The following is a 27,999-nucleotide window of genomic DNA, read 5'->3' as shown; positions in this document are numbered from 1 at the left end:
TCGACCATCTCAATTGCAAATTTCGGGCGAAAACCACACAAAATGACAACGGAAAAGGGCGAGCAACTAAGGTAAATTACAATAAATACATATTCAATAAATTCAATAGAATTCTTATTCGTACTGTTTTGCAGGCAACAGCTTATTGCGGCGGTGGTGAAGAAACGCGCGGCGAATGCCCGGGCTCATGAAATTGTGGTGCGGCTTTTGGAGCCCGGTATTCCGGAGCCCGAGTTCCTGTCTCTGGTAAAAATAATGCAAATTAAAAGCAACAAGATAGGATTAAGCATTTTCGATACTTGCAGCTTTGGGAAATCGGACCGCCAAATTATTCCGATATCGTGGATGAGCGAGAAATAAACAAACTGTGTGGTTATCCGCTGTGCTCCAATCCCCTAGAGAAGTTAGTTTATTGTTGGAGCCCAGAGCTTTCATTTTTATTTCTTTAATATCCCATATATTCTAGCATTCCCAAACAAAAGTACTCAATCTCCGCCTCCAAAAACAAGGTTTACGATTTGACCGAACGCAAGAAATTCTGTTCCGGATATTGTTTTAAGGCCTCAGAATATATTAAATCCCAGGTGCCCACATCACCATTATGGCTACGAGATCGGGAGACGAGACCCAACTTCATACTTCTGCCCCGAGGTACTTGACGAGCGATATACATATATAGCTCTCAAAGCGTTTATTTATTTCGTATAATAAGCATTAAGACCATTTTTTCATTACATTACTGGATTTTTGATGTGGGATTATACACCCTAGGGAATATTACTTAAAGAGCTAGCTGATCTTGTTTAGATCATGATTATATTGTCGCGCTCCAGCGTCAATTCAGCTTCGCGCTTGGCATCTTCCTCAGACCACTCGCCGCATTTGCTGAGCACGTCGGTTTCCCGCGGCGGCTCGGTCTAAAGTTCGTTAATATTTGCGTGGTTTGAAATTAGCGAAGAAGACGCGTGGGGATGATATATAAGAATGTTGTACTTTATTTGGCTTTATTCGGTTATGAAAAGTGGCTATACCTCTTTGTCGTGGGCAGCCAGTTTGGTGAACATGTTCGCGTAGAGTTTCTTTTCCTTGTTCTTGCTCTCCTTAAGCTTCTGCTTGCAGATGATCACTTGGTTGGCGGCCGCCTTGTTACCTGGTTCCAGTTTGATGACCTTAAAAGATTACAAAACTGTATAATAAAGCCAATAAATTTGAGGCAATCAAGTTTACCTTTTGGAAGTCCTCCAGGGCATCTTCCAGCTCATTGATGGTTAGATTACATTGACCACGACGATAAAGAGCCTTTACGTTGTTCTCGTCCAATTCCAAAACGGCATTACACTAAATCATAAACAAAAAGCCTGATTAAGTACTGCATTTTAATGGGTTAAATGGAAAAAACGTACCTCCTGCTTTGCCTCGAAGTGATCGTTGGACTTCTGGTGGCACAGGGCAATGTTGCTGTGTGTGGCCACCTTAAGTTTCTTGACCTCCTCATTGGAATCGGAAGTGTTGGGGAGCAGATTCTTGCACTTGGTGTACATCTTGATGGCCAAAACCCAGTTCTCCTTCTTGAAGTAGTTGGTGCCCTTCTCCTTGTACACCTTGGCCTCCGCCAAGCGCTCCTCGTCGCTCAGCTTCCACTCTTCCAGTCCTTTGCCGCAATCGTTGAGCTTCACTGTATACTCTACCGTGGCATTTGGTGGGATCTTAAACTCCTCTTTGCCTTCGGATCCAAATGCATATTTGGCTTGGATTTTGATTCTATTTTAAAGGTTTTTTTTTTTTTTTAGTTTTGATAGCTACACTTGATTAAAAGGTTCTACCTTGAGGTCTCTCCAATGTTCATCTTCTCTAGGGCGATCTCCACTCCCTCGATAATGCCGATGGCCCTCCCCTCGCCATAGTCAAACTCCACATCGCGGTCCTCAAACACGCGGCCCTCGAAAGTTCCCGAAATGTGAGCTGCGTTTAGAAAACCAAATGAGATATAGTAAACCATAGAAATATGATAAACGAACCCTTCACGAAAGCTCCATCGCTGGGAGTACGCTTCTTATCGCTGGCCTCCAAAATGGTGCGGTCAATGCTGCCGTCCTGATTGGGGCTCAGATCCTCGCCTTTCCAGCCAAGCATTTCCAGCTAAGAAGGAAAGTTCAAAGGTTAGCTCTGTCGTATGGTTTCTATATAATTAAGCAAAGTTTTAAAACTTTTAGGGAAGTGAACGAAACCTAAAGAGCAAATTGAAAGGTAACAGTTTTTCTAGAGTTTTCGAAATCGATTTCCTGTTAAAGGGTATCACTAACTGCTTTAACAAATATTCCTTAAAATTAGTGGGTGAAACTTTGTTCTTTTAGTTATGATAATAAGGGGAAACCCAGATACAATCAATCCTACCTCGAAAATCAAAGTGGCGTCCGGAGGAATGGTTGGCGGGCTGCCGGCAGCTCCATAGGCGTAATTGGGAGCACATGTGAGGAAGCAGCGCTCGCCAAGCTTCATGGTGGCCACTCCCATGTCGAAGGCCTTGATTACATTGCCTGGATGAGCCGAAATTTAAAGCATTAGACTGGAATTTTCCTGAAAAAGAGGGCACTAACCTTTGCCGAGGGGAAATTCGAAGGGTTCGTTGCGGCTGACGCTGGAATCGAATTCCGTGCCGTCGGTCAGGCGACCCGTGTAGTGCAGGGACACGGTGCATCCACTGTGAGGGGTCTCGGTGCCCTGGCCCTCCTTCAGGATTTCCTTCAGGACGCCGCCATCTCCGGACAGGTCGATTTTATTTTCTTCCGGCATTTTTCCGCTGTTCAATTCGCACGATTCGGTAAAAAAGTGACCGTTCTTAGATAAAATTTGTTAATGAGACCACTCGAGTACAGCTGCTAAAATAGCGGTAAGCGGATTTCCCAGATTCTATAGAACGGTCCATCATGTCGTTCACCCATGGTTGTGAAATTGGATATAATATTAGCAAAGTCTTAACCGTTTCTTTTGATACCTATTATTCTCTGATTTTTAACTGTAAAAGTTGCTATAATTGGCCAGTAAATCAAAAGGCAAGAGGTAAAATTATATTGAAAAGCATCACAAAATGTTCTAATATCTATGTCTAAGAAGACTTAAAAGACTTGAATACATTATAATTAAGAATAAAACTTATTAATATTAAAATTGTTGTCTTCAACAACAAGAAGCTTCAGCCTTTTAAGAAGAACAAGAGAAAGTTAACAGTAAAAGGGCATTTTTTAAAAATTATACTGCTTATGTTAGATAACAAACGTTAATTTAATTTAACTATACATCTTGAAAATGTTCTGACTTATTAACTTTTCCTACTTGGCAACAATAAGTAATAGCTATGAATGGATATGTCTTTTTCATGGTTAATCCGTTTAAACCCCAATTAATGAAATGAAAGCTTGTTTGTTTCTTATATTACTGTGATGGCTGCGACCTACACACATACTCTCATACAAATGTAAGCTGCCCAGCGGCCTTTAAATGCACGTGCATCCTTATAAATGTGTGCAGTTCGCATCAAATATAATCCTGTTATCGTTTTTGTTATATTTGATTATTTTGCCCTTGGCTTTTGGCAGTGCCATGTTCCATTTTGCGTTCCAGCACGAGCAACAAAATAAATTAATGCACTTAATTTTATTGGTTTCTATAATTCATGCTCGTAAGCCAGCTTTCTATAAGCTCTGCACAGTAGGCCAATTGGGCATTTGGCGATTTCAAGGTCAACTGAGATGATAAAAATGATTAGTGTGCATTTGCTGGCAGATTTAAGCCAACACGCTGTGACGATATTTTCTTGTTGATTTCCGCGTGTGTCTTTATAAATCGGTGCAGCTGACGTTGTCCTACGCTGAATAAAATATTGGCCAGTCATCAACTAGCGCTTCATTCGAGCTTCGGCTTCTAAAAGTCCAGAGTTTGGCACACTTGTCGCTCATTAATTAGAGTTCGCCAGGATGGATGATTACACTGTAAGAATACATCGGAATATTTTAAATTCAAATATGTAAATACTTATAAAATTTCAAGTGGTTTGTATCATAACATTCTTTTGTAATTTTTTGACAATTTTATAACTCTTATTTTCATAATCTTTGAGGTTTACAAAAATGAATTGGTTTTATTTAATCAACGCCTTAGTGGATTAAAGTTCATCAAGCAAATAAAGCTTAACGAATTGTCATTGCCTTAAAGTTTCTCAGATTCATCTGTTTATATCAACAACACGAATCAAGATAATATTGTCTAAAACACTTCATACCTAAATATTTATATAAATAACTGACACCATAGCCAAAAGCTTTGCAGAGTTAGTTATATGTATTTCAAAATCGTTTCTTTCTTTTATACATAAATAAATAATAAAAATGTACATCAATAAAATATTTCAAAGACGTATACGTAATTTTTTTGTTTTATTACGCATACGCCCGATTTTGTGTTTGGCTTGGTTTTATTATCATTGAAGTGCTGAATATTTTACACATCATTTTATTAGCTTATACTTAATTTTTTTGGAGAATATAATTGTTAAATTAAAAATGCATTTTTGACTTAGTCTCCAGCAATTATGATTTGAAATATAAGAATGGTCGACAGAAATATTTCATCGTTTTTTAAAAATAGAATTGTTTAATGTTTTGTAGATTATTTTATTATTTAGGAACGTTTTTATGGCCACTCTGTGCTAGCTTAATAACATATTTTTTGAAACTTATATTTAGTATCTTTTCAGATTTTTCCATTACTTCCCCAAAAAGATACACTTTTTTTTCTGAGTGCCTGATGCCGTGTCCATGTCCAGGCCCATTATTTTTTCAGGTATAGAGACATTGACCAGCGACGGCCGCCCACACGCTCACGCTGCCTCCGTTGGCAGCGAAGTCGGAGTCGACGTCGCTGTGGCTCGTTACTCGACTGTAAACATTCCAGAACAGCTTTCACTCGGCCCGCCAGGAGCCAAAGCACACACAGGTCCTCCGAATCTCGGTGGCTTTCCACTCAGGGAGGGGGCACCGAGGAAAAGTCACTCGAACGCTCGGCGCCGCTCGGCTGGAAGCTTCGTTTTCCGTTTTCCGTTTCGGATCGAGCCACTGTGGATGCTGCGTGGTTCGTGGTCCATGGCCGTGTGAAAAGCTGCGTTGAGCGCATTAAGTCGTTAGGGTACAACCAGACAGGACGCACTTTCTCCGAGCTGCCGCCATTCGCCTGCCTTGGCGTGTGTGTACCGTTTCAGTTCAGCTGCCTGTGCAGAGAGGGAATTTAGCGGGGACGTCCCGACGACACCAAAGTCACCTATCCAATATCAAACTAGAGTTGAGAGCAAAAAAAAGAAACAAAAAACACACACAAATTATATTGACTAGTGCGTGGTGGAAATGAACAATTAAACTCCAATCTCCCTCGGTGGCAGCTTTCGCGCGTACAAGTGTTTGTAAGTGTCTGTGCGTGAGTGTGCGTGTGGGTTTACCAAAACTTCAGCTCGAGTGTGTTCATCAACAAAAAAAAAAAGAAGAAATAAATTAAATTTAAATTCAACAAAAAAAAATTCACAAACAACAACTAAAAATCGCATTAAATAATATCCAATTAAAAATGTTTGCTTAAACGAACCAAGGTAAACAGAACCAGGAAAATTGTTGCTTTCCTCGCATTCCTCTACCCACTCCGCTTTTCCGTTTTTCCACCTTTCCACAATTTCCCACACAGAAACCAATGCACTCGCTCTGGTGCAACAGCTTAAAAGTATGCTACGATTTTCCCACTCAATATTTCGTGTAATTGTTGCGCCTGCTGCTGCTGCTTTTCATGTCCTGCATGTCCTGTAACTGGGGATTTGTTGCCTTTTGCCAAGGAAAATGGCAATTTAAAATTACTTAACGAGCATCCAGTGAGCAGCTCATATGGAAATTTTCTGTGTAAATTCCATATGAAACACCGCAAACTGCCTGGAAATTTATTTGGCCCAACTTGGTTTTATTATTTCCGAAATATTTTCATATGCCAGGGCCAAAGAAGATATCTCGAATTCGGTTAGCTACAAAACCGATTTCATTTACTCGTTAAATTTAGTTTGATTTGTGGTGAGCCACAAAGAAAATAACTGCATTTTGTAGAGTGATAAAATTGTGCAAACCCGAACAACGGAAAAAGCATAAAGTTTCCCCACCGAATTACCAAATCGCCCAACGAAGTGCATTTCAGTTTTTCGGGCTCGTATTTGGCTTATAAACTGTTGCTTCTGACAGTTATCTCCACGAATCGGAGCAATTTTCCCAGGCTGGCGGAGGGAAATCCCAGGCGATTTCCTTCTTTCCCTTTAGTTCCACTCGCTTGCTCGTTTTTTGCCTGGCTTTTTTTTCTTCCTTTCTGTATTATTATTTTTTTTTTGGCTGAGCTTTGACTGATTGTTTTATTGGAATTGAAATCAGAGCGACTTGAGCGCGCTTTTATTACGATTTAAAACGCAAATTTTTGTGGCTGATTGTTTGAAGGGGTTGTTGGCTTTCGATTGCTTTCGGAATCGCTGTTGCTGCGATAATTAAAATTTAATTGTACACAACTTAAATTGCGAATCCATTGTTTCATTTCGGGATTGTTGCCAGTGATTCTTTCTCTTTCTCTCTTTCATTCATATGAAATTGCAGTTTTGTGGTTTTCGGTTCTGGTTCTGGTTTTTGTCCCCCGAAAAACTCTCGTCCTTTCGCTGTCCTTATGCAATTAACATTTGCACTGTTATCAATCAGTTGGCCAAAAAAGAAAAAAAACTTTTCTTTTAGTCATTTCCACCCACATCCTTCGGGTCTCCTTCCCCCAGACTCCTTATCATTCAATTTGGCAAAAGGGAAGAAAACTTTTCTGCCAAACTAACAACTGGCAAGAGCAGCAGCCATACACACACATATAAAGAAAAAAACGCAAAAAAAAAAGAAAACAGAAAACAACCAGAACGCGGCGTGTCTAAGTGGGCGTAAGTGGTCATGTATATGTGCGCTCCTGTGTAAGTGTGCCACATGTGAATGTTCGTATGTGTGTCTGTGCGTTTATGTATATGTGTGCGTCGTGTTGAGTGGCAAGTTGTGTACACACGCAGATTTTTCATCAATCATTTTGCTTGACTACGCCTAGTTCACATTTTAGGGCATGTAGTTTAAAAATTGGGCCGCAGCCCATCGATAGTTGTTGTTTGGCTGATGGGCTGGGGAATTCTGCGGAGCGCGTGTGTTTCCATATTAGATGGTGCCACATGAGATGGTGGCACTCGGAAACATGAGACGAATGAGGCAGCTCGAATGGCGCCTCGAGCGGGAAAAGGCGGACACCCAAGGGTTTTTACTTTAAGGCCTTTAAAGGTTTCGCTCGAAAGAGCAGAGACACATTTTCCGAGGGATGCTAGTAATTTGAAAGCACTGAAATTGTTGTGAAAGGTTGTACATATTATTAAAACATAATTTGTATATCAAAATACTTGTTATTATAAGTATATTAACACAAAGCAAAGTAATTTAAATCAATTAGAAATTGTTTTATTGTTCAATTTGTGATTAGTCCGCTTGTGCTTATTTTCTTTGGTGTTGAGCTCACAACTCAATTAACATAAGTCATTTAACGAATCGAATTTATTACCTTATTTATTAAACGCCCACGGCATACATACAAACGTAATCGCCACTGTCTTTGATGAAGTGAAATATAAATCCAATTTGTGCTTTGTGTGGATCATTTTGCTTTGTTTGATTGATAAATCTAATAACCAAGCAAATTTTCGCGAAACTTATTTAGCGATAGGCTTAATAGAAGGTGACCATAGAATTATTTCTAATTGTTTATTGAGATTTAATAAAGTTTTTTATTTATTTTATATCCATTTGTGATAGACTCATATAAAATGTACACATTGACTAGCTTTAGGCTAAATAATTGCTTCACAATAAACAATTATTTTTTTTTGATATTTGTTGCCTGAGGCTGTGGTTAATAAACAAAGAGTCGGTATAAATGAAAATCTAATAAATAAAATTTTAAATCGACCATGGGAATTCGCTGCATAAATAATTAACTTTCTATACAATAGTAGAAAAATTATTTTTTTGAGCTTTGTTAGAACAAATCGAAATTCAATTAATATTGATAAACTTTAAATTAATTAAAATTTAGGGGAATTGTTGGTGCTATTCCGTTTTAAATATATTATAACATTTCAAACCATTTTCTCCAAAATTTAAACGAGTTTCATTAAAATGTAACATAATTTTCCCGAAATGTATTTGCACTTAGACCTGCCTCAGGATTGTTTATGATGATTTCAACATGGACATCTTCAAATCGTATTGTCCTTTTCTAGTTGGCTTCTGCCCCCAAGATTCCTTTCCTTCTCTTCGTCCTGTTCGATTTAGCATTTGTGTAGACATAATAAAGAGCCGAAATGGAAAAACGTGGTCTGTGTGTGTGTGTGGGGTGTACCTTTATTCTAAACGCTAAAGACACAAAGACACACAGACACAAATAAATGGAAAGCAAATACACACACACACTGGCACACATACCGATGCAAATGGAGTTGTCGAAATTGCTCCACTTTGCGTGTGTATACACTTGGGTGTGGGTGTAAGTGTGAGTGTATGGGTGGGTGTGTGTGTATGCGTGTCTATCTGTCTGCGAGAATCCGAAATCCAAAATCCCGAATCCAACCCCCGTCATCAACCTGCACCGAAACACTTAAACCTAAACACGTTGTCTGTGTTGGTGTCGGTTGTTGGTTGTTGGCTGCTGGATGTTTGTATGTGTGTGTGTGTGTGTTGGTGTTGGTGCGTCGTCCTGTTCGTCCTTTTTACTGGCGTCTACGCACAATATGTTTCGTCTTTAACCCAACCGAAAGCTTCGTCTGGCGAGAGCTTCAAGGAGTCGCAGCCAGAGTCCTTGCTGCTTGTTTCTGGATCCTTGTGGAAGTTTTAATGTGATTCCTTCGTATTAATTTCGACATAGTCATCGTTGCTCCTGCTGCCGGCTGCCCTTTTGCCCTCTCTCCCCCTCCATTCCCATCTCCCACATTTCTTCTACCCCCCTCTTTTACCGCTTTCTCTGTCATTTTCTATTTTTCTCCTTACGCACTTTTTATTGCTCGTCCTGCGTTTGCCTTCGTTTCTATTTTATTTTAACAACATCTTCGTCGCCAGCATGGAATTCTGTCGAGCTCGGCGCTTTTCCCCAGCACTAACTTAACCGTTACCCACCCCGCCCTCCCACTCTCCCTCCCTCGCTTCCTCTCTCTGCCTCCCCCCACTTTCTCCACTTTCTCTGTGTGCATGTGTGAGTAAAGTTTTGTTTTTTTTCCTCTGCTGATGCTCACTCTTTTATGTTCATCATACGAAAGCGCGACTTTGTTGCACTAAACGTAAGTTGGAAGATTTACAACTTTTTGGTTTAACACATGCAATGGATGGAGGAAAGTGGGGTAAAGTGGGGCGAAAAGGGCGGGTGCGGCAAAGTGGGGTAGGCTGTCGGATAGACAGATAGTTGGGGGTGAAGGCCACACTCAAAGTCTCTCAGGAATCGCACGAAAAAAAATAAAAAAACTATATGAAGCCATGGGGAATGCATAAAGTTGAAACCTCATCACTCTGGGGAGTGAGGTAACCTTGCTGCCTTACACCTCAGAAACTTTTCCTTAAAAGAAAAGTTATTACGCATAGAAGCGGAGAATTAAACGTATAAGGTGCATATTTTTTGCAGTTTCAGTTTTTATTAACCTGAAATGTGAAACAGGTGCAATTAGCAAAAGTCGGAAATGCTCGGGGGTCAGCAAATATAATAGTTTATGGACGGGTGGGGAATTATACCTGAAGGTGTGAAGTTTTAATTGCTTAGTATGCCCCTTAAAATACTGAGGAACAATAAGAACAACTTCCGTTTGCTGTAGAGTAACACCTAAATTTCTTTAAATTCGGTAAAATAACATTTCACAAGTGAGTGTTAAAAGCATAAACGTGTAACAAGTAAAATAAACTAGTTGCAACTCTATTAATTTTGTATATACACTTATACTTAATCGCATCAATGCAGCTGCATTTTTTTTGTAAATTTGAAAGTAAGTCGTAGTAACAAATGCACAAGCTCGAATTAGAAAAACAAACTTTCAAAATGTTTAAAAATGAAATGAAAGTTTATTTGATTTTAGACGGAATTTTCATATTTTTCCGCATAACAAAATACACCTAAATGAATTAAAAACTTTTCCAGCAACTTTTATCAGGACATGTGTTCGAGACACGTAAAAAAATTAAGCTTTGCAAATTTTAAAGCTATTATTTTAATCCCAACTTTAGATCTCGGAAATTTCACCCGTTGTCCAAGTTTCAATTGGCAAACAAAGGGGGGAAAGTTTTATAAATTGCTCATTACGTCTGAATCAGGTTGCTGCACTTGCTGCTGTGGAAAAGCCGCAGATTTTCATCATACGTCGTACATCAAAAGCGTTTCTAATCAGCAGGCAGTCGGCAAAAAACAACCACAGTAACAATGGGCGAGGGGAAAGCGCAAACAAGTTGCAAGTTTACTTTTGCTTCTTCTCTGGCATTCCTCTTTCCCTCTTTTTCCTCTATTGTTACGTTTATACGCAAACGTGCACGAGTGTGTACACCGAAAAAAAATGTATATTTTTCCACCTGTTATCACTTCAATTTGATCTCCAAAACTAGACTGTTCAAAAAACAAAAATGGTTTTCTACCTTCTTTTAATGCAATCCCTGTCCAAACAGAAAAATCATTTTGAAGTATCAACATTTTTTCCTGTTTGCTTGTGTATGTGTGCGTGGGAATTGGAGCACGTAACAACAAAAAAAAAAGCGAGCAGAGACACCGCACAGAAATAGAAATCATTTGAAATCATGCCGCACTCATAAAACACTTAAAGGACAATTTTGCTGTCATACGGAATAAAAAAGGGGGAAAGCTGCTGCTCTGGCTGGTGCTTTTCTCCGGCAGTCTGGGGTTAATTAAATAAATTCCTAAGCCACTTTTGCCCGAGCAGAAGCTTCATAAATTTTTGAACAAATACTGCCAAAAAAAAAGGAAAGGAAAAAGGAATACGAATTGGTTATACATAAATATTGCGTGTGTGCGTGTATCTGTGTGTGTGTGTGTGTATGTGCGGGTTTTCAGCAAGCTTTCACCCGCAAGACAACAACAAAGGGCTTGCAACAATTGGCAGGACTCCGTTTGGCGTGCTCTTCCAAGTGTAAACAGAAGTTGAGCTGCTCGAGTCCCTTTTCAATTTCTCTCGCTCCCGCTCTCTCCCTCTCTCTCTCTTTCGCTGTATCTCTCTTTTTTGCTCAAAGCGAGTTTTTGGCGAAACTCACTCAAACGTTCCATCAATGGACCGATGAGTCCTGTGCCACTGATAACAGCCGCCCACACACTCACACATACACACGCACTCAGACAGGACACACGGATAGAGCTGTTTAAAAAGATGTCCTAGTGCGACGGGCAAAAAAAAATACACCGATTCCTAAGAGTAACAGCGCGGAAAACGTTTGATAACGCCGCGCGCACAAATGTATGCTGCACAAAAGCAAGCTCGCTCTCTCTAACTCCCTCTTCCTCTTCTTCACACTCACACTCCCCCCGTCTGTGTGAGCTTCCTGTGGGTTCGAGTGTGTGTGCCTGTATGTGTGTGTATGGGTGGTAGTAAATAAGCAAAAGGCAAAGACGGAAATAAAAAGGGCAGCAAGTGGACAAGACAATGAAATTGTCATAAATAACAACGTTGTCTACCAACAACAGGCAAAAAAGCAACAGCAACAACAAAAACAACAACAACAACAAAAGCAACACCAATAGGATAACCAACAACAAAGGCCCAACTAGCTGAGTGACTGGGATTCTTATTTCAGTATCATTTTTTTCTTTTTTTTCGGTTGCTGTTGCTTTTTCGGTGTCTCTTGGTCAGTGGCTCAACTCTTTTTATCATTTTTAGCAGTGCCCCGTCCCCAGGGTATTATTCGGGTAGATTAAGTTGATGGAACTCGACGAGAACAAGAGCGATTCGGAGCTCTGAGGTGTATTTTATGAGAGAAGCTCAGCAGTGTTTGTTGGACAAAGTGAAAACGGTTAACTGGGATTAGGGAACGTTTTTGGCAATATACTAAAATGTGGAAGATTCTGGGAGGTTGAACCATACAAAGAATTCCGATTAGGATTAGATATTTGAAATCTAATTAATATACGAGTATACATATATCTTTTGGAAAATAAGATTGTACTTATAATGATTTTTTCTAATAAAATATAAATAAACATTAAATATTACTTTATGTAAACTCCAAAAGATGCTTGAATGACTTTTAAAAAACTTGCCTTCCCAAAGTTTAGACTTAGCCTAAATCCGATTTGGCTTACTGGATCGCTCTGAGACATATATTTCTTGGAATCTAAAGTTATCTAATTTCCAGGCCATCGATAACTGATTGATTTATGGGAAAAGTAAAAAGAAAACAAAACTTTTGCTTAGGAACTCACTCGAGGGACTCTCATCATTCGAGAACCATTGCTTGGAACTCTTCTATATTCGTTTCCTCCTCTTCACTGCTATTCCCCATCTCCACTTCTGCTTCTTCTTCTTTTATATCAGATTCTTTCTTTTTATTTTCATTTTTTTTTTTTTTTTTTTAGTTTGCCCTCTGCTCTCATAACGGATATTCGAAATGGCTGCTGCGGCGGCTTTAAGTGACTTTTGTCAAACTTTGTGCGCTCGGCTATCCAAACACTAGTACTTATAGTTATCGAAGGAGTTCAGAAGGGGTCCTGAAAAGGGGGAGGGGTGAAAAGGGGGGAGAGGAGGCAGGAGGATACTCACATTAAACTAATGTTTAGTTGGCAGTCGCAACAGTTTTGCGAGTGTTGCGACCCTCGAAACTTTGACCGTAAATTGTGGCACGTGATGGGCGTTTGCAATGGAATGGGATGATGTCGTATGAATCTCAATGGGGGGAAATATCAGGAAGTGCCGCACCATGATTGTCCAGAGGGGCGTGACCGGGGCAATTGTTATTTCTTATTGCTCCACTCCAGCTCTGGAATCGAATTGAATTTTTATGGCCTGTGACAGTTTGGAGTGGAGTGGCGCGATTCCACTTTTTAGAATGGGAAAAATATTTATTTCTGCACATTTTCGGCAGAGATATCTACCAATCTGCTTCTCTGATTCTCATGCAACAGGCCATGAAGCGATACAAATGTATTGGCAATGCGAAAGCAGCTCCTTATTAAGCTGATTGCCTTGCGAATTTCGATTATTTGGTCTTTTGTGCTCGGGAATTTGGCTGGGAAATCAATCAAAATGGTCGGCTCTCAAGATCCAAAGGGATAAAGACGAAAACAGAGTCTGCTTATTGATTGACTTGTAGTAAATGAAACGAAAATACATATTCCCCTCATAGTTAATATCAATAAACATTTAACTGCGTAAATATTCACATCACTCTCTCTCTCTTTTTCTCTTTCTCTCTTTTCTATCTCTTTCTGTCCCGCCATACAGATAAAAATCCAATTTAAATAAAAGTTTTTTCGTAACACTCACCACATAAAGGCAATATGCAAATATTAAACAAAAAGAAAACACTCTGAAAATGTTAAACAAAAATAAATGAATGCAAATTAAAAAGCACGAGGGAAAGCCAAAACAAATAACAACAGCAACAATGTGTTCATAACTATTAAAAAGCGGATATTTAAAATAGGAAAAAACGAGAAATAAAAATAAAAACGAAAAAGAAAGGCTTTAAGTAACGCATTATGCTAAATTGAATTCAAACTCATCTGAATCTGAATCTGAATCTCTACTCTCGCATCCATGTTTCTGCATTCGTATCTGCATCTGCACCCGAACCCGCATCCGAATCTGCATCCGTATCTTTGCATCTGCTGAGCCGAGCGAATGCGACGATGCAGCAAACATGCCAGCTAAATTCCAATCCAAAACCCAGAAACAATACATCAATCAGTTCAGCAAGCAACCAATCAAGCAATTCCATCATCAATTTGCAACTGCCATCAACTCATCAACAATAACAACTGCAACCAGTACTGCAACAAAAGTCCCAACCTAAATGCCAGAAATTAAATGCATCCAACTAAGACAAACCAAATAAACCTAAAATAATTCTAAACAATAAAACCTAAAAAAAAAAAAACAAAAAATAGCTTAACACCACTCGAAGGCAAAACGAGAAGAAAAAGAGTAAAATTCAATTTTCATATTAATTATGGAACATTCATCAACAATTTTGTTGTGTTTGTTCCATTGCAAAAACGAAAAGGTCGCCGATTGTTTGCAGCTGCAGCAACAACGACCACTGGGAAAGTCAACAGCAACAACAGCCACAAAAGCAACAGCAACAACAACTTCGACAACAGCAACTTTGGGAGAGACAGCAACAAAATCAAGCAGAAGACCAACAACAATAACATCAACGGAAGCAGCAGCAACATCAGCAACATCAACTAGCAACAACCAACAGCAGCAACTTCTTGGACAGCAGCAACTTCTAGCTTCATTTCGACCAAATTGCTGGGTAAGTGGAATTGGGGAAACAATTTGCGAGTGAAACGAAACGGAATGGAATGGAACTGACTATAAATTCAGCAAATTAGCAAATGCAGAAATTTAATTTCCACACAATTCTCCCAGCAGACGAGTCAACTCAACTCGCAAATATTCATAGATGCACGTACGAGTTTATAGTATGTAGACAAAAAATGTGAGGAATTGGTGCCTTTAAAATAGATTCAGTGGAAATGGGGAATACTCTAGCTTGTTAAAAGTGTGGAAAAGGGATAAATGACAGGATAAAACGGAGAGACTAAGGGTAAGAACTAGGAGGGGATTTTTCAGCGAGGTAGTAAAAATTGGTGTAAAAAGAGCGATGAAACAGAAAAGTAAATCCAATTAAGTGCTTTTGCTCGAACAAGATAGAAAATTATATAAAAAAAAACTAGGTATAGAGGGTTTGGAATAATAAAGAACAGAAGAAACATGTATCTAAGGGTTTATAATTTTTAAGGATTTTTTTTTATAATTTTTATTTGAGCTGTTGAACAAACTAAATGCATTTAAAGTGAGTATGTTCTTTCCAAAAGTTATTACTTATTAAAAGGAATTATTCATAACACAATTTAATGAAGAAATATTAAACGCTTCTTGAATTCAAGACAATTATTAAATTGGTTGCAGCAACCATCTGTGGCAAGTTGTTGATATGCCCCAATCTCTGAGACTCGTTAGGGCAATGGAGAAACTTGCAACTTGTCAGCGTGACGACTCGGCCAACCAGCAATCAAATAGTGTCGAGCTCAGCGTTGTCGGAAAAGACTGAAAAAAGAAGTAAACTAGCTGGAAAATTTAAAATGGCATCAAGGCAGAATCATGAAAAACTGCAAATCGTCGCCAACGCAATTGAAGTCTACTGTCTGTCCTCCAATTTTCCCTCCTCTTTTTTATTTTTTTTTTGGACTGATGCTGACCATTCGTTGCTGGTTGTTATGAATTTCATATTACACACGAAAATCCAATAAAAATCACCGAAAGCAATTTTCCATCCAACGGAAAGTGGAGTTTCGTTGGTTTTGGGGGAAAGAGAAGATGTTTTTGAAATTCCTTACCATCAGCTGCATTTTGGCTGGTTCTTTTCAGCCGTTTTGTTAAATTTTCACCACACACATTGCTGACCGAAAAATGTGTTTTATTTACTTCGTTTTTTATTTTTTGATGTTGTACGTCAACAACTTTTTTAAAGGATGCCAAACACGATGCATTTTGTAGCCTTTTAAAACCGAATTTTTTTATCGTTGCAAGTTGTAACTCTGTTCCTGTCGCAGTGCCAAAAGTTTCTTAATTTGATTTTAATTCATGGCGAAACAGAAAATGGTTACCACTCAGAAAAAAGTGTGTGTTGCGAATTTGTGTTGAGAGGAAATTACGAATTGTAATTCGCTGGCTCAGCATCAATTAAAAATTCAACGAGTTTTCCACTCAAATTGATCATGATGATGCGTTATTTTCTCTATTCGGGGACACGAGTTTGAGCGTTATAAGGAAACTTCTATCAAAACAGATCAAGCTGTTAATTCACGGATTTTCAACTGAGCTGGCTGGGCATGTGACGCTTTGGCTGAAAAGTCCATTTCCCCAGTTGTCAAGGGCTTATAATAGTTTTCCATACTGTGTCCTCCGTATCGCCGGCTCCCTCCATTTGTTTGATGTATTTTCCCCTTTTAGCTGTAGGATGCTCTGGTTATCTCTTGGCTGCCCCCTTTGGATTCCAGTTGGTTTATTTCATTGCAGCCAAACTGTCGTATGCAAATCTGCTTTGCTGATTAAACCTAAATAATGTTGCCTCAGTTACGAAGACCTTCCTTTGGTGCGGCTCCTTTTCCCCTTCTGCAATCCCCTCTGCAGTCCCTTGAGTATCCTGTTTTCCTTGGCTTCTCTGGGTCTCCGTTTCCATTTCCATCTCCCATCTTACATTGTCTTGTCTGTCGCTTTGAAAGATGGTGGATGCTACTCTCCTTCCGGTCAGCACTAAAAGTTGAACAAGTTTGCATTGAACTTGGCCAGATGCAACTTGGCAAAAGGATCAGGAATTTATATTTACACTAGGTTTACTTGCTGCCATTGGTAGAAGTGAGGATTTGCTTGTAGAATTATTGTTTATTAAATTTCTTTGAAATGGGATATCTTCCTTGTTGCATTCGAGGGCATTCGTCCTTCGTTTCCTGGAAAACTGCAGTTGCCCTTATCCTCGCTTCAATGATGCTGCTGCTGCTGCTGGTTATTTTTCCCTCGTTTTTCTTCCTGCTAAATCTGAGACAATTTCCAACTTATAAGAGGCCGCCTCCATTTGGATAATAACACAGGGTCCTGCATCCTGCAGCAACAGCTTCCGCTTGCCGTGTCCTGGCCACTTGTTGTTGCCCACATATACATACACATACACATATACATACACAGCTGCAGACAGACACACAGACACCCACATAAAGGCCGAGTCCGGATTTTTTTTGTTTTGCATTGCAGGATGCCTTTGGTGTATTTCCTTTTAGCCTGTCTGCTGCACGTAGTACAACATTTTCAATTTAATTTCTGTCTCAGTGGCCCCCCGGCTCCTCTTATCCGCATCCCATATCCTGGCAGACCCGGTCGGGTTTTCCTGGCCGTGGCCATTGTCTTTGCCTTTGTTTGCAGTGCCATTTCCTTTTTGCGCTACGAAATTAACTCGCTTCTCCTCGCCGCCTTTTTCTCTCTCTCGCAATAGATTGTAGTTGAATATATATTTTTGGTCGCCATTTTAATTAAACTGCGCCAATGGCTGCGAAATTGTTTATAATGTCAGCTGCACATCAGCCCCATCATCGTCGCCATCGCCATCGACATCCGCAGCTCCATTCTGCTCCGCCTCATAATCGCTGTCATCCTCATCCGTTCACCATCACCATCGGCGACACCATCACCATCACCATCCCCATCGCCATCGCCATCATCATCTTTATCGGCAGCAGTGGCAGCCTCATTATCGAGGCGATGTCTGCTCCTTTTTAGGGGGCAACTGGCTGCTGGGGATGGGTTCGTGGCTGTGGCTCAGAGTGCAAAGGTCACGAGTCATCTCGCGGTTTAACCTTATAGATATTGGATTCGCCACTGACTTTTCAGGGCAGTTTTTGTTATTTTTTTGGTTTGAAATTGATAGCGCTTTTTGTATAAATTTCAAACTTTAAACTCTCCGACAAAAAACGCGATAAAAAATGAAAATAATCCGACTTAGGCTTTCAAATTTAATCTCGTTTGTCTGTTTTTAAAGTAAGTTACAATCATGAATATAAAAGGCCAAATTAATCTCATAAAATAATTTATAAACCTTCACCGGACTTATCGTCTGATCAAAATGAGTAAAGCTTACGCTTTACGCTTCGAATGGTTAAATGTAAAACATTTTATGTCATCTTTAAACGATTAGAATACAAATACAATTAGGAGTATTTACCTAGCTGTGTTTTTGTGAAAAGGTATCTTCAATGATGGCAAAGCATACTTGAGTTCAGGTAAAACTGACAATTAAGAAACACTCAAAGTCATAAAAACTGCAAACAAATCCGATTATATTTTGCGCTTCGTGACTGCTCACGAGCCCATTTCCATTTCCAGCGGGCAAATCAACAAATAAGCTTCTTTCTCTTCGCCAGTTTTGTGTTCGGTGCACTTTTGCATTTCCCTTGTTGTAGATGCTGTTGTTTTTGTTTTTGTTGTTGTTGATGTTGTTGTTGTAATTACATAGCACTTGTTGTTTTGGCTTTGTTCTAACAAAAGCCTTGACTCCGCCGCCCACTTCAGCGAAATGTGCTCTCAAAAACGGGGAGAAGAGGCGCCAATAACTTCACTCGAGCGCCAGCGCCCCAAAGTATGCAGCAGCATTTTGTCGAAATGACTTTTGACGTTCGCTCAATGGCAATATTTGCAGGGTCCACACAAGTGCGCCTCTGTGTGGCTGTGTGTGAGTGGGTGTTTGGTGTATGTGAGTGGGTGTTGGTGCGTATTCGATGTATGTGTTTATCGTCAAGTTGGCAGCTGAATGAATGAATGAACGAACGAATGAATGGCAAAGTGCGTCTGTCATTTTGAACGCTTGTCAGTCGGCGATCCAATATCGAAATCACTCCAAATTCTATGCTGAAAGCTCATTTTACATGCAGTTTTACTTTGATTGGCTTTCGAATTGCACTTAGCCGCCTGATTAGCCAGCTCGACGAATATTTCCAAGTCAATCAAAGTTTGAGTTTCCACACAGAGCAAAACTGCAGCGAAATTGCTAAATAACTAATATCAAATCTTGCTTTTGCCTAAATTCAAATCCAAATAAGAAGTAGTGGAATTGAAATAAGAAAAATACCTAAATCTAAATAAAAAATTACATTTTGGTTATTCATTCTTTTATATTTAGTAATATTCTGAAGAATATTGTTCTTATTTTTAACCAATAAATGCAAACCCCATTGAGGAAATCTGTTTTCTGCTTCCTCATTGTTATGTAAAAAAAAACTTGTTCTATGCCACGAGTACAGGTGAATTTTTAACGTGTGTATTAAGGCTGGCATTGTTTAAATCCCTGGCAACTAAGCCGCTAAGTGGATTCCCTTGAGCATAATTTGCAGCGGGCTAAAGCAAATTTGTGCAGCAATCTCCTGGCAGGCGAAGGCAAATTTGTGTGTGTGTATGTGTGGCCACCAAAGGGTTCAATTATGAACCGGCGACCGCAAAAAGTTGAAACCTCAAAGCGGATATAGTGAGGCACTTGTGGCACACATCGGGGGCAGCAGCAGGTAATTTGAGGCCTCGTGGAGTGTGCTAAAAAATGCAGCCACCAGATGTGCAAAGCTCAGTTCACAAGGGAGCTGCACCTAAAGCCAGATTCTTTGCGGGATTCGATTTTTTTCCAACCCAGAACCAAACCCATACCCCTCTTTCCACTTTTTGTCGCGCCTATGTGGCTGCAGTTTTATCGAGGGAAAAGGGGGTGGAGGTGGTGGGGTAACTATCAGAAAATGAGTGGTGTGAGGGCTCTTACTCTTTCAATTTCAAGGCTCATTGTGTACGACGGCTGCCTCTCATCATTGGCGAAGCATTAAATTGACTTTGAAACTTTTTACCTGCCAGCTTTGTGCCAAAAAACCTCCGCACAAACAACAGCAAAATGGGAGCAAGCTGAAACTAAACTTGAAATTAATTAACCGCGACAAGGACGAAGGAGCTCACTGCTCACTCACTCCCCGAAATCTCAAAATGCTTTTCTACACATTTTTGGGAAACCCACGCACACGGACATAACTCATAAAACCTCTAATTACACAAACAGCTGACGCAGCCATAGACAAGGATATAGAACTTGGGGGGTTGGTGGTGTTTGCCGGAAAAGCACGAGCACACTTCCTTTTCTTTTGGGTGATGGGTGCCAAAGGGAAATGCTTTCTACTCAGGACTCCACCGCTAGGGAATCAAATAAGTTGAATATTTTAATTTTCCATCATAATTAATGCCCTTTCAACCTTCCATCCCCCGGACTAAGTTTATACCAGATGATGCGGTTGCTAAACCTTCTCGTCCTTTTCTCACGCACACTTATCCCACTTACACACATACAACACCAGTCACTCTGTCCTTTTCCCTCTGCGACCATCGAGCACGTGTAAATTATTGTGGCTTTCTACGGCACTGATGGCCGGCGCCTGAAAGCATGCTGCGATATTTACATCCAGTAGTTTGGGTTGAGTGGTTCTGCTCTGCTCGTGGTGTCGTACGTAACAGGTGGATGAAAGGACCCCATGAAGGACACTTGCTGTTTTGCTTTAGATTTTAATTTCGTCTCAAGTAAAGAAGAGCATTTATAACTTGAATGAGCGAGCTTTAGTGCCAAATGAAGGTTAATATAATTGTGGACTTTCGCTTGATAAACTTCCATTTATCTTAAGGACTATTTAGCTCAACTGAACACTTTTAAATGAAATTTTGGAACACTTTGAAGGGGGTTGAAATCTTTAGACATTTCTGGGGCTTCAACATATATTTGTTTATTATTAAAAATAAAGATTAGATATATTATATTTATAATAAATAATATTTATTTGATGATTTCAACAAAAGTACATTTCATGTTTATTTTTTTTTTAAAGGGTATTTTTTCATTTCATTTTGTATTAAGAGGTTTTCATAGATATTTTTTAGGGTATCATTAAGTGCTTAACCCTAGGCGCTCGTTCCTATTTATTTTCACGTTGTTTTGTGGAATCGCGGCATTCGCAGCTCATGCCACACGCAGCGTCGATGCCGCCGCCGCCGCATGTATTTCAATTACTGCATTTCTCGGCCCAATGCCCTGCCACGCCCCCACTCGTCCCGCCTCTGGGATGGCCACCCCCAAACCCCTTTCCCGGCCCACCCCCATCCATTTCACCAAAGCCAGTAGCCACTGTTTTAATTTGCGCTTCGCCTGCTTTTGTTATTTTTCTGCTTCGGTTTTTCCCTTCTTTTTTTTTTTTTTTTTTGTGTTTTTTGTTCGACTCGCGTTTTTACGCAAATTCATTGTTTTAATTTACTCAAGTTTGTTGACCGAAAACAAAAACTAATCAATGACTGGGCTCGCAACGGGTGGCTCAGTGGATCGGTGGTTCGGTGGTTTCGGTGGGTTCATCGAAGGTTTTCGAGGTGACAGGCCAGCTGCACCACATCCCACACTAAAAATTGGGTTAGAAAAACCCTAATGGGTCTGGCAGTATATATTTTTTAATTAAACATTAACTCAGCTAAACTTGTTGTTGCCACTTTTTTTTTTTTTTTTTTTGTTTTTGCTCGTGGTGTTCATTTTGTTTTTCAGGTATTTGTCTTTGCGGTCCTTTTGCTTTGCGGTAAGCAGTTCGCTTCGCTAAGTTGTGGCAAGGGATTTGATATCAAAGGACTAAAACGAGCAAGGATTGTGTGCGTATAGGGAAACCTCAAAAGAGTAGAATATTAAGGCTAAGGGAATTAACGCAAATCGCGTTAAATGAGAAACGGTGTATCATCATCTATTGAAAGGGTTCTAGTACTTGACTCAAATAAATAAAGGGGAATTCGAGCGGGATGAAAAGCTTAATACTCTTGATATGAAAAGCTGAGGGGTATAAATAAAATGGGTATTCAACTAAAATTATTTTAAACACAAAAAAGGTGTCTTAAACTCTTAAAATAAATTTTAGGAAATTATTTGTATGAAAAAGTCAAATTTTAAAATCATCGAGACATATATAAACTGAATCTTTTAAAATGATATTATTTATATAATGAATTATTATTATTTAAAGTACTAATATTTAAATTTTTTTTTTTTTTTACAGCTAACATCTTACAACTGAACGAAACAACGATACTAAGCTGTACTAAAAAGTTAAGGATCACCGACACCGGAAAATCAAACAGAACAACAACAACTGCTACCTAAGGTTTCTCAAACTCTGAAAACAAATAACTCAAACTAAAAAAAACAAAAAACAACCAAAGCCATATAAGCAAACCAGAAAAAAGTGCAAATTATGTAAATTATAGCAAAGGCAAAACGCAAAGGGAAAAGCGAAAAGCAAACGAAAAAGAGAATTAGTCAAATAGAAACGGCGGAAAAAAAAGATGCAGAAAAAATATCTGTAACCAGGCGAAACCGGAAATTAAATCTGCAACGCTGAACCAAAGTGGAAGAGGAAGAGAAAGCCGAGCCGCAACCAAAAACCGCAGCAAAATCCGAGACGAAAAACGCGTGCCAAAATATTTGCCCAAAAAATACGCAGAAATAAAATAATAATCAAAGCGTACGAAATTAAGAGATATTTCAGTTTTTTTTCGGGCAAAAAGATAGTTTTAAGCGTTGCGTTGTGAGAAACTGGAGGTCTTTCTCCTTCCATCCGTTCTTCCATTGTTGAACTCTGACCCGCAAGGAACATTGTCTCGGTCTTTTGTGCTAATCATCGCTAGTTGTTGGCAGCCAAGGGAGCAGGAGCCCTGGCCAACAACTATTTAGCCAAGGTGACGAGGCAAGGATTGCCAGGCACTTTGCAGCAACTCAACCACACCAGCGGCAACAACAACAAAAACAACAACACCACAAATTTTCAAAGGAGGCGGCGAAGCAGGAGCAGGAGCTGAAGAAGAAGAAGCAGCAGCAGGAGGAGGAGGAGGGTTCAGGAGCCACGCGATACAAACAAGCCAAGGACATGGACTCCCCGCTGTTTGTCCTGTTGATCTTTCTGGCGATAATTAAAGGTGAGTGCTCCACGACAACTATTCAGTGCGACAAGCCAAGCTCCAAGCTCCAAGCTAAAATCCCTGCTCCTTTTGAATCTCGCTGCCGTTTCTGTTTGTCTTGCAGCAACGTTTACCTTGGCCAACAACTTTCCCTTTTTTTGCTTGGCTCGGGGGTTTGCTTAGGTGGCCGCTAATTAAATAATTGTAAATATTAAAGTATGCGGTAAAACTCGGTTCGAGTTTTGGGGGAAAAGTGCTCTCGCTGTAATTAAAAACCCTTGCAGCTTTTATGAGCCTTCAAAAGGGGTGAAGAAAGCAGCTTTCAGTCCATTCTCTAAACCTTTTTGCAGTCTTTCAAAAGAACAAAGTTAAGATGAAGACATTTTCAGGGTGATTTAATTACATTAAATACAGCTGCATTTTGCGATATAAAACTAATTTATTTACGAGTATATACATAATATATCTGGGTTGCATATTTACAGAAGACTTTTTGAATAAGTAAGTCTTGCAAAAAAATCAGTTAAAAATAATCAGAAATGAAAATATATTAAATACCTAACAAATTAAAACATTTAATATAACAATATGAGGATAATCACTTTAATTTTAATAACCTAATAATTTTTTTTTTCAAAAATAGAATAATGACCTTTAAGTATCCGTAATGTTAAAGGTCAACTATTATCTATGGACTTGAAAACCCATTTCTCCACTGTTGGTGTTGACTCTGCCAGTTGTTGAACGTGACGCCTTGCCACAGACAAACATTTGCGTTAACAAGTGCTCGAGATTCTTTCGCTTTTCGCCGAGAGCAGCCCGAAACTCGAACAAATCCCACTCATGTCGCACTATCAATTTCAAATGCGGAATCTCCTCGACTCGCTCGACCCCTTTTCCCCCTCCTTCTCTCCTATTTCCCGCCCATTTTCCCTCCTCCCTGTGGCATGCATAAATCTTGCGGCAAGGTGACACTGCGTGGCCTTGCGGGTTGAATTGCGCCCAACCGCCCAGCCGACACATTATTCAATTCCGCATCCGATTTTTCAATTTCCTTGCGAGCGTGTTTTCACGGCGCTTTAAGCAGGCCAAGAAAATGCCAGCGGAATGTAAAAGTAAAAGCCAAACTCCCACTTACAAAAACACAAAAAAAATGGAAGAAAGAAAGAAAAAGCACTCGACTACAGTCATGGCTATATCTATTATATTGGATGGTGTGTGTGTGTGTGTGCGGGAAATTCCCAGGCAGCGGACCATAAATTCACATGGAGATCGCCCTGAGCCAAACTTGGCCATATTTTTAGTTTTCACTGCTCGCTGAGCTCCGCAATTGCCAGAAAAGCGGGAAAAAGTTGAAAAAACAAAGGTGGGAAGGGAAGTGGGGGTATGTGGGGGTATGTGCAGCAAGGAGGCGGATATTCAAGTAGAAAAAATAGAATTGTCATGCGGAGAAGGAAGGAAAGAGCCCCGGGAGGCCGCACTTCAAATCCACATTCTTTTCCCCGGAGTCACTCGAGCACTCGCTGGAAAATATACACGCCAAAAGAGTGGAGAACAGGGAAAACAATGCCCCTTCCCCACTTTCCACTCCCCCTTCCACTTTTACCAACGTTATATAGTACACAATATCTGTCTTTTTTAAGTTGCATCGAGAGTTGAGAAGTTCTGTGTGTGTGCCTTTTTCGATTCTCATGTGCCCCCCTGTTGACAAAAATAACAACTTGCGACGCGGGTCGGCGCGATTCAACTCAATTCTGGTTGTTTGCTTCAAGTGCTGCCACTGCCACACACTCTGCAGCTCCGAATGCACAAAATTAAGTTCGCGTTCAGCGCGGAACAGCGAAAAAATGTTTATAGACTCAACTGAAAAAAGAACATGTTTTTATTGGAAAGAGTTCACAAACATTTCAAGTAGGAGAGAAGTATTCTAATATTCTAAAGTTTTTCGAAGCTATTTCTAGTCTCTAAAGTCATCTTCTGAACTTTTATTTTCACAAATGCTCGAGTTGATCAAATTCATTATTAAACGTTTCTCTAAAATTTTATATATGCCAATTTATTCAAGGAAATTCCTCAAAACGACTTGGCAAGCTGAAACAAATGATCATTATTGGCCCTACAATTTCACCATTTTAATCAAAGAGACTTAACACTTGAGTAGCCTTAAGTGCGTAACAATAGTTGCTTGGCCTTATATGCATTAAACTAATGAAGTAAATTAATATGGTAATGAAATGGCATCAAAATAGATAACACTTTGTTGGGGATTTAACAATCAATTTGAGCCAGATTGCTTCCTGTTGCAGGCCACTGAAAACGCATGAAAATCCAAAGCGACCCCTGCAGTCTTTCATTTTCCGCACTGGTATTTTCCGGATCCTTTGAAGGACCATTGTTTTCTGGCAGCTGAAAAGTTATTACTTAAGCATCGCTGGGGGAGTTGGCGGGGAAATCTTTTGACTTTGTCTCGACCCGCCTTGTTCGATTTCTGCTCTTTATTTGGCCACCCATTTTCCACTTCCGATTTTCCACATTCCACGATTCGTTTGAGAAGCTCCGACAGAGACTAATGAAGACGGCAGCTCGGAGTTCGCTGCTCGGGGATTTGGGATTGGGACTCTAGATTGTTCGGCCAAAGACAAATATTTTCAATAAGCTGATATCGGGAGTGTGCACTGATTGGAAAATCAGCAGTTGAAAATTGCCGAGGAGGACAGCGGCAGCAGCAACACGCAATTTTTCAGGAGTCGGCCGGCTTATTGCTTTTGTTGCCTGCCAGTTGGCAAACGCATAAATTGTGCGAAAATTCGGAAATTCGAGTCTGCACCTTGAACACTGTCAGCCGTTACCCGGTATATATGGCCGGTCATATATTTTATTTTAAGACATTTTACGCATTTTCGTACATTTAAATGACATAAATTCTTATTGGATTTGCCTGGCAAAGCTTCGCCGGACATTTTCAGCTTTAATTCGCTTTGGCTTCCCAGTTCGCAGTTCAGTCCATTTCACTCCGAAATTCCCGTTGATGGGAAAAGGGAGCTGGGGATCCCGGCATCCCGGCATCCTGGCATCCTGGCATCCTGGGATTACTGGGCCACAATGTATTTGTTAATATCCCTGTTAATATCCTGAGAACTGGCGCAGAACTTCTGGCAATGAGGAAAGTTCTTCCATCTTCCATCGGAATGTCTTTGGCCCTGTGCTAAGCCAACTTTCGAAGTTGGCCCACCCCGTCTGTTATTCTCGGCCAGGTAAGTCGGATAAATGAGGCTCGGCTCCAGACTGCGACTGTAATTCTGGATCCCAATCCGAATCTGAATCTCAATCTGGATCTGAAGCTGAAACTGACTGTGTCTGTGTCTGTGACTTTGGCTTTGGCTTTGGTTGGGGCTTCCGGCTTCACTTGTTCCCCCGTTTACCGCACGTAGAAGTAACTTTCAAGGTTGTATCTGCAACTGAAACTGTGGCTGAAACAGTATCTGTAGCTGTGTATCTGTGTGTCTGTATCTGTAGGCCAGCACAAAGGCGAAGCAAGTTGCAGTGCAAGGAAAACAAGTTTCTGTTACGCACGCTGCACTTCCGTGGCGCCACCGAAGGACTAACCTTGCTCCGCTTATGACTTCCTTCTGCTGAGTTAGAGGTGTGCTTTTGCAAATATATGTAAGGACATGTGTAAGGATTCGATTTTTATTGGCGAGAGGTGGAATATTTATTTAAATATTATGCAAATCGTTTAAGTCTCGAAACCATTCTAGAAAAATATATTTATAAAGCTTCTGGTGTGCAATCCTTTTTCTTTAGTAAGGTGATAATGCCTTTGTGAAACAATTTATGAACATGTAGTTTAAATATTACATAGTGAAGGACCTTTTACATAGTTTATAAACAATAAAAGATGCTGTTGTAATTTTCACTCGAAACGTGCTATAAAACTTTTTTTGCTCAGTGCATTCGTGACTCACGAACTCACCCTTTTTCATGGTTCGCCGCAAATCCGCGCCCCCTTTGGCGGCACCTGTAGGCATGAGCTCCGCCCATCTCCATCTCCACCTACATCTCCATCTCTATCCGTAGATCCGGTTCCTCCTCATTGTCATCCTTGAATGAGTCAGCGATGCCGCCACAAAAGTTTGCAAATAAGTATTTTTTATACTGCCAATCCCGGCATCTCTACCCCGTAAAATCGTAAAAGAGAAAAAAAAAGTAAGAGAGCAAGGAGGAACTTAGTGCCTGCGCCTAAATAACCGTAAACAGCACTCGTGGGCCTCCAAAAAAAAAAAAAAACAAAAAAAAAAAAGACAAAACCGAGGGTAGATAATACCGGCAGCTGGGGAATGAAGAAAAAACAGAGCAGAAACAAAAGTTGATAAGCATAAATTTGCTGTAATTTAACGCATTCAATTACAAAAACAAAAAAGAAGATGGCGCAAGCGGAGAGAAGGGGAAATAACGGGAAAGGGGGAGGGGAGGGAAAGACAGGAAGATAAAATGGCGGAGGGAACGGGAATTTGTGACTTGAGACTTGCAAGCTGCGCGCGGCGACTTACTTAAAAATGTCATAAAAACGAAACAAGTAACGGGAGAGGACTAAAAAGGAGACGGAAGTCTGGAATGGGGGAAAACACCTCAGTATTTTCCATACCTCATACCCCACCACCCACTTCCGTTGGGAAGTTTTCATTCACTTTACGACCTTGGATTGGATTCCAACGACTTTGTGATTACGCAAAAATTCCTTACTTAATTTCAATCAGCTGTTCGGGGCTGTTTATCTTATATCAGCTTCCCATCATGAAATGCAAAAGTCTCTTATTTTTTTAAGGCCTTAAAGAAAATTATTGATTTTAAATAAAAGTTTATGAATTGCGTTGGCGTCTGAAACTTTTGTCTTCCAATTTATGTCGTTCTTCTTATTTGGATAAAACATTTTCACTCCAATAAAGGAACTTTATAGCTTTTAAATTGAGCGTGGTTCTTTTTCGAACGCAAGAGTACACTCTTATTTAAAGTTGCATAAATATAATGATATCATTAATTAACTGGCATTGTACCCCACAAAATGCTTCTTAGCGAGTTGTTAGCCAAAAAGCCATAGGCAATGATAATGGAAGTGTTTCCCCAAAAATAGTTCTCCACCCGCAAAGGGGCAACTAAAGTATCTT

The 27,999-nt window shown here is 40.0% G+C and overlaps 2 protein-coding genes across 3 annotated transcripts; one reads left to right on the top strand and one right to left on the bottom strand.

Annotated features, from left to right (window-relative positions):
- The first annotated feature begins 2 nt into the window (after positions 1-2).
- On the top strand, positions 3-22,015 carry LOC108101182 (putative RNA polymerase II subunit B1 CTD phosphatase RPAP2 homolog). 2 transcript variants are annotated; one of them, XR_006245857.1, is made up of 6 exons: positions 3-71; positions 135-246; positions 306-403; positions 467-651; positions 13,556-14,591; positions 21,937-22,015. XR_006245857.1 is itself a non-coding variant. In XM_043209325.1 (4 exons), exons 1-4 carry the CDS (start codon positions 43-45, stop codon positions 657-659), a joined length of 432 nt encoding a protein of 143 aa, XP_043065260.1. In that variant the 5' UTR covers positions 3-42; the 3' UTR covers positions 660-734. The 2 variants fall into 2 exon arrangements, 1 of the variants encoding a protein (XP_043065260.1); XM_043209325.1 differs by lacking the exons at positions 13,556-14,591; positions 21,937-22,015 and having other exon boundaries at positions 467-734.
- On the bottom strand, positions 669-2,840 carry LOC108101181 (FK506-binding protein 59). The gene is made up of 8 exons (XM_017205417.2): positions 2,598-2,840; positions 2,395-2,537; positions 2,019-2,139; positions 1,824-1,962; positions 1,404-1,761; positions 1,228-1,338; positions 1,032-1,169; positions 669-917 (listed from the first exon to the last, which is right to left on the bottom strand). Exons 1-8 carry the CDS (start codon positions 2,791-2,793, stop codon positions 804-806), a joined length of 1,320 nt encoding a protein of 439 aa, XP_017060906.1. The 5' UTR covers positions 2,794-2,840; the 3' UTR covers positions 669-803.
- Positions 22,016-27,999: the final 5,984 nt, after the last annotated feature.

The sequence above is a fragment of the Drosophila ficusphila genome, unplaced genomic scaffold (genome assembly GCF_018152265.1).
Source record: "Drosophila ficusphila isolate 14025-0441.05 unplaced genomic scaffold, ASM1815226v1 contig_84, whole genome shotgun sequence".
Classification (NCBI taxonomy): domain Eukaryota; kingdom Metazoa; phylum Arthropoda; class Insecta; order Diptera; family Drosophilidae; genus Drosophila; species Drosophila ficusphila.
The sequence above is the reverse complement of the archived record's forward strand: the minus strand, read 5'-3'. Positions and strand labels throughout refer to the sequence as shown.

Coding starts and splice junctions, on each gene's coding strand:
- LOC108101182 (XM_043209325.1), top strand. CDS start 43: ATGACAACGGAAAAGGGCGAGCAACTAAG. Junction 72..134: donor GAAAAGGGCGAGCAACTAAG/GTAAATTACAAT, acceptor ACTGTTTTGCAG/GCAACAGCTTATTGCGGCGG. Junction 247..305: donor AGCCCGAGTTCCTGTCTCTG/GTAAAAATAATG, acceptor CGATACTTGCAG/CTTTGGGAAATCGGACCGCC.
- LOC108101181 (XM_017205417.2), bottom strand. CDS start 2,793: ATGCCGGAAGAAAATAAAATCGACCTGTCCGGAGATGGCGGCGTCCTG. Junction 2,140..2,394: donor ACGCCACTTTGATTTTCGAG/GTAGGATTGATT, acceptor TTTCCTTCTTAG/CTGGAAATGCTTGGCTGGAA. Junction 918..1,031: donor TGGCTGCCCACGACAAAGAG/GTATAGCCACTT, acceptor AACGAACTTTAG/ACCGAGCCGCCGCGGGAAAC.